The sequence below is a fragment of the Poromitra crassiceps genome (assembly GCF_964638095.1).
Source record: "Poromitra crassiceps genome assembly, contig: HAP1_SCAFFOLD_360, whole genome shotgun sequence".
Classification (NCBI taxonomy): domain Eukaryota; kingdom Metazoa; phylum Chordata; class Actinopteri; order Beryciformes; family Melamphaidae; genus Poromitra; species Poromitra crassiceps.
Window position 1 is genome coordinate 107,630 of NW_028152044.1, and position 6,776 is coordinate 114,405.

At 42.0% G+C, this 6,776-nt stretch overlaps 1 protein-coding gene across 1 annotated transcript; it reads left to right on the forward strand.

The window, feature by feature from the left end:
• Positions 1-1,280: 1,280 nt before the first annotated feature.
• Positions 1,281-5,763, forward strand: LOC310771110 (uncharacterized protein; the record flags this gene model as incomplete). The annotated part of the gene is made up of 4 exons (XM_083663780.1): positions 1,281-1,297; positions 4,946-5,073; positions 5,268-5,664; positions 5,751-5,763. The coding sequence occupies 4 exons, from the start codon at positions 1,281-1,283 to the stop codon at positions 5,761-5,763; spliced, it is 555 nt and encodes a 184-aa protein (XP_083519906.1).
• Positions 5,764-6,776: the final 1,013 nt, after the last annotated feature.

A 6,776-nucleotide genomic window follows, 5' to 3' on the forward strand; every position in this document is an offset into this window, starting at 1 on the left:
GTCACGGGGGCGGGTGTGGGTGAGGAGGCGTGCAGCAGAATTCTGAATGTACTGTAATTTGTTGAGGATTTTGGAAGATGAACCAAAGAATGTATTGCAGTATTCTGTATAGACAAAAGGAGCCGCAGCCCCACACACACACACACACACACACACACACACACACACACACACACACACACACACACACACACACACACACACACAATATATATATATATATGGGTGATTCTTCAACTTCGGGCACTTTTGCTGTCCCAAGGGTAAATTTTCAAGAAAAAAACATTTTATGAAAAAAACAAATATTCTATTTATTAGTACTAGGTTGTAGTAGCCATGAAAAAAATCATTGTGTATCAGTGATAACATTTTAATATTTTTTCAGTATGTTCTGTGTATGTAAGTACCAGAAATTCACTGTTTTGGGCTTGTCCCAAAACCAGACCTTTGAACCTCATCTCCATAATAAAGTAATAAAAATGGTTAAATTAATTATAAATGTACTTTGCATTTTCTCATAATTACTTGAAAAGACATATTTCAATTTCATATTGTTCATTTATGTGCAATTTGAGTATTTTTTCAACTGTTTAACTGTTAAAAAACACTGTCCCACATCCATGCGTCATTACCATCACACCAAGCATTTAAGAGAACAATACAGTTTTATTCAAACGACCACAATGTGGTTGCCATAGAAATTAGAAGTACCAGATCACATGACCAGACATGCTGGAGAGCAGGACGTTTTTGATGTCCACAAATGTAAGTAATTTAAGGGTTTATACGCCCTGATCTGAGAGTATGTTTATTAGGTGTCATTACCAAACAAGTTACTATTTGAGCACTGTTGGTCAGAAATAAATACAATCACGTTATTTATGTATATTCAATGTACATTGCATGCTAGCAGACCAGTTAGCTTAGCAAGGCCATGAGTTAGCCATCTTTTTCTCCAGAAATGTGAAAGATGTCATTACCGTCACTGTCATTACCATCACACAAACTGGCAGTGATGGTAATGACAGTTAGTGATGGTAATGACAACTTATATTTCATCTCATAACTATTATGCATAATTTATATTATATATTATATATATTTTACTATGAACATAATTGATACATGATTACAAAATACTTTATACGATATATAAACAATATAATTATAATAACTCATAATAATATTGCTTAATTCACTATAAGCATAACTGATACATTTAAATTAGATTAAAAAGTGGCCAACACTAATTTACATTATCTTTGTCTATAGTTGTCAACATGGCCACAGCTCAACGGTAAAAAAAATACAGAGATACCAACACACATCTCTCTACTACCCAGATAACACCACCACTCCCTTAACATCCAACACACATCTACCCAGATAACACCACCACTCCCTTAACATCCAACACACATCTACCCAGATAACACCACTACTCCCTTAACATCCAACACACATCTACCCAGATAACACCACTACTTCCTTAACATCCAACACACATCTACCCAGATAACACCACCACTCCCTTAACATCCAACACACATCTACCCAGATAACACCACCACTCCCTTAACATCCAACACACATCTACCCAGATAACACCACCACTCCCTTAACATCCAACACACATCTACCCAGATAACACCACCACTCCCTTAACATCCAACACACATCTACCCAGATAACACCACCACTCCCTTAACATCCAACACACATCTACCCAGTTAACACCACCACTCCCTTAACATCCAACACACATCTACCCAGATAACACCACCACTCCCTTAACATCCAACACACATCTACCCAGATAACACCACCACTCCCTTAACATCCAACACACATCTACCCAGATAACACCACTACTTCCTTAACATCCAACACACATCTACCCAGATAACACCACCACTCCCTTAACATCCAACACACATCTACCCAGATAACACCACTACTCCCTTAACATCCAACACACATCTACACAGATAACACCACTACTCCCTTAACATCCAACACACATCTACCCAGATAACACCACCACTCCCTTAACATCCAACACACATCTACCCAGATAACACCACTACTCCCTTAACATCCAACACACATCTACACAGATAACACCACTACTCCCTTAACATCCAACACACATCTACCCAGATAACACCACCACTCCCTTAACATCCAACACACATCTACTCAGATAACACCACTACTCCCTTAACATCCAACACACATCTACCCAGATAAAACCACCACTCCCTTAACATCCAACATGCATCTACCCAGATAAAACCACCACTCCCTTAACATCCAACATGCATCTACCCAGATAACACCACTACTCCCTTAACATCCAACACACATCTACCCAGATAACACCACTACTCCCTTAACATCCAACACACATCTACCCAGATAACACCACTACTCCCTTAACATCCAACACACATCTACCCAGATAACACCACCACTCCCTTAACATCCAACACACATCTACCCAGATAACACCACCACTCCCTTAACATCCAACACACATCTACCCAGATAACACCACTACTCCCTTAACATCCAACACACATCTACCCAGATAAAACCACCACTCCCTTAACATCCAACACACATCTACCCAGATAACACCACTACTCCCTTAACATCCAACACACATCTACCCAGATAACACCACCACTCCCTTAACATCCAACACACATCTACCCAGATAACACCACCACTCCCTTAACATCCAACACACATCTCTCTACTACCCAGATAACACCAACACACATCTACCCAGATAACACCACCACTCCCTTAACATCCAACACACATCTACCCAGATAACACCACCACTCCCTTAACATCCAACACACATCTACCCAGATAACACCACCACTCCCTTAACATCCAACACACATCTACCCAGATAACACCACCACTCCCTTAACATCCAACACACATCTACCCAGATAACACCACCACTCCCTTAACATCCAACACACATCTCTCTACTGCTTTTAAAGAAATTAACCAACGACAATCCAATTTACAGCATGTTTACAGTGTCTGTCATAAAACAGTTCCCCCGTTTACATTTATTCTCTAATTTAGTTCACTGCGTGGAGCGAATCTCCCACATGCTAGCTCTCCAAATATTTTGGTCCAAATGCAATTTTGTGTGAATTGTTATATTTTGTTAATTCACTACAGCACTATTTTGCACTATTTTGCCATTTGTGAAATAAATTGTTAAATACAGTATCATTTTCTGTGTGGTTTATTACAGAAGTGTAGTAAGTACATAATAAACATTAATTTAATCGACATTGGGCTTTAATTTGGAACTGAATCACCATGAATGCATCATGACTGATTATGTACCCTAAGGCATCTATCAATGTCTCTCCTACATTGTTTTTAGATTTAGATACATTTCGATTGAAAAACACCACTGTTCATTGTTTGTCAATGTGACAAAACATGTCGTCATTACCAGCACACACAGTCATTACCATCATGCTACATGTTTTGATAGAAAAAAAATATTTTTTGTTACCTTGGGTCTTATCTCAAGCATTGTGGTGAAGTGTTTTAAAGTAAACATTTGTATTTTCTAAAAACAAAAATTGCTATTCAAATATTGTGACTATAAATAACATTACATTGTTGAGCCAAGGCAATATGTTGAAAAGTTACAGAGGACATGCCATTAAAATGTATTTTAAATGCACTTACACATGTGTAACATATGCTTCTCAAAGAATGCTTGTTGTATTTGCTGGAATGATAGTGAAAACTTTACTTGTCATATTATTTTTGCATTAAAATCTAACTTTTGATTCTGTGATGGTAATGACATTTTGCTGTGACAACTTTGAAAAAAGCATGATAATGTCAAAATTATCTTGAAGGACAATCAAAGCTATGCTAAGATCATTGTTCCAGACCCCTTAATTAACATCTAGGAATAGAAAAAACTGAGTTTACACCATATTTATATTTTTTTAATTCTAACATCAAAAGTGCCCGAAGTTGAAGAATCACCCATATATATACGTCACCTGTCAAAATATGACATAAGGTATGGCATAAGGTGTGAAAATGTATATTAGTTGAGTTGAGTATTAAAATTATTATTAGGCTACTATAGGCCTACTTGTTGACTGACTCTGCACATTAGCAATTCAGAAAATATAGAGGCTATTCCCCACTTGAGTTACATTTTGACAACAAAAAAGTTTCTGTCTACTCTATACACACACACACACACACACACACACACAGAGACAAACACACACACAGATCAGGTGGTACAGCATGACACCAGGAAATTCAATGTGGGCAATATGCATGTGGGTCAAACTGACTGTGATAAGATGGACGTGCAGTGATGCAACAACGTATAAGAAACTCAAAGCAACACTGCTGGCTCCATTCACATCGTTTGGTCAAACTACTCCATTTGTGACCTTTGCTTATATTACTTCCAACTCAGGCTATAAAGAATCTGTCAATACCTCCACTATCTCATGTTATAATTACGTTGAAATGAAACGTACAATAAACCTGCTGCCTTACGAGGTGAAAAATAACACCTCTAATACTGTATTTCTATATTTGAATAGTTCTTCACATTTTAACTTTAGACAATTTAGATGAGACAAGATATACAGATCCTTTCCAAAAAATTTGAATATCATGGAAAAGTTATTTTTTTCCATAATTCCTTTCAAAAAGTGAAACTTTGATAGATTATAGATTCATTACATACAAAGTGAAATATTTCTAGCCTTTATTTGTTTCATTTTGTATATATCACACACACACATACAGATCATTTCCCAAAAAATTTGAATATCATGGAAATACCATGGATGACCATGGGCTTGAGCAGAGTGGAGATTCAGACGGAGTGGACTGAGGCTGGAGTCAATCATAATTGAGACAGCCTGTCGGAGGTTGCCTTTTCCTGCTTCCTCAACCCAGCTGGTGACAGTGTCATGGGGGAACTAGAGGTGGACAGCCTAGCTAGTCTCACTGCTGCCCCCGCCGCCAGTGAAGCTGCTGGAGATGCAGGCGAGCCATCTCAAACCTCTGAAGAAGCAAACGCCTCGCCCGCTCCGTCCTCTGTTTGTTCCTCCTCCCTCGTTTTTCTGGTCGCTCCCGTCCCCTTTCAGCCGCTCCTCACTCAGGGCCATGGTTTCAGCGACACACTCGTCCTCCAGCCCACCCAAAGCTCTCTGGCAGGATTCCTGAGTGGCATCCTGCAGGCCTCAGTCTGCAAGCCTCCCTGGTCCAGCCATCCAGCAGAGGGTGCGGCAGCGGCGGCTTGGGGGCCTCAGGTTTCCGACGCATCGCTCCAAAAGCGCTGCCTGGATCAGAAGTCTGCGCAGATCCAGACGCATCCTCTTCCTCTGGACCAGCGGGGGATGCGCTCGATCGGCCGCCCCTTACTAGAGCTTCGGAGGATGTTCTACCCAAGTGTAAGAAGGCTGCAGCCGAGGACCACGTGCTGTTAGTGGAGGGAGAGGAGAAATATGCCTGCAAGATCTGCTGTAAGACCTTCATGAACCTGACAGACTGTAAGAAGCATATTCGTGTCCACACAGGGGAGAAGCCCTGTCCCTGTCCCAAGTGTGGCAAACGCTTCAGCCAGTCCTCCCATCTGTATACTCGAAGAACACCTGCCTGCACTGGAAAGGCGATCAACAACCTTTCACAGACACCCTGCTCTGAACTCTACCTATTGGAAGCTTGTCCAGTTGACACACACACACACACACACACACACACACACACACACACACACACACACACACACACACACACACACACACACACACACACACACACACACACACACACACACACACACACACACACAGCGGAGTGCAGCGTAGCGTGCCTTCTGTAGTTTTGAAGCGGCGCCGGCAGTTGAGTCCTTCGCGTCCGCTTGCCTTATGCCGCTGATAGCAGCAGAAACACTGCGGGTTGCCGCCGCACACACACACACACACACACACACACACAGACAGAGTGCAAGGAAGAAGCTCTTTGAGATGATTTGGGTGGCCCTTAAAAGGGCCTTTTTGGGGGGTTGTTCCTTAGAAGGACCGTTGGGGGGTAGGCTCGGCTGGTTGCTAGTTGCTGCCATGATGATGTCCACTGCAATTCCCAAAGGCGTTGCGGCATGCCCAGACTGTCTGTGACCTGGCGGCGGGCAGCGCTGATATCACTTGTTGTCTTTTCCAGTCGAGCAGCAACTTTTGCAGCTTAAGTTGCACCACGACGGTCTCATAGTCCGTGATTAGCTGGTTCAGCTCACGGCGGAGGCGATAACGCTTTTTCCGGAAATTGTCTTTGGCTTCGACACAAGCAGCCAGCTCTACACTTTGCTGCTTCAGCTCAGCCTTCAACAAAACGTTTTCTCGGCGGGAGGCGATCAGCTCATCTCTCAGGAACTCCATGGTCAGACTCATCACAGGACAGTAACAGAACAACTCAGCCATCCAAGATAGAATGACTTCACCTGTTGAGGTGGGCCTTTTATAGCCTACAGTCCTTATCTCTGTACTGTGATTGGCTGGAGCTGGTGTGAAAACCATGAGCCAATCAGCGGGTTAGCTAGAAAATCATAAAAAAAGTGCAGCTTATGCGAACCATATAGACTCAATCATCAAACTGCAGCAAACAGAGCACCGGTACAGCCGCCTATTGATTGATGGGCGAAGAGCACCTGCTGTTGTGCGGGCGGGCAGGCACTCTCTGGCGCAGAGGTA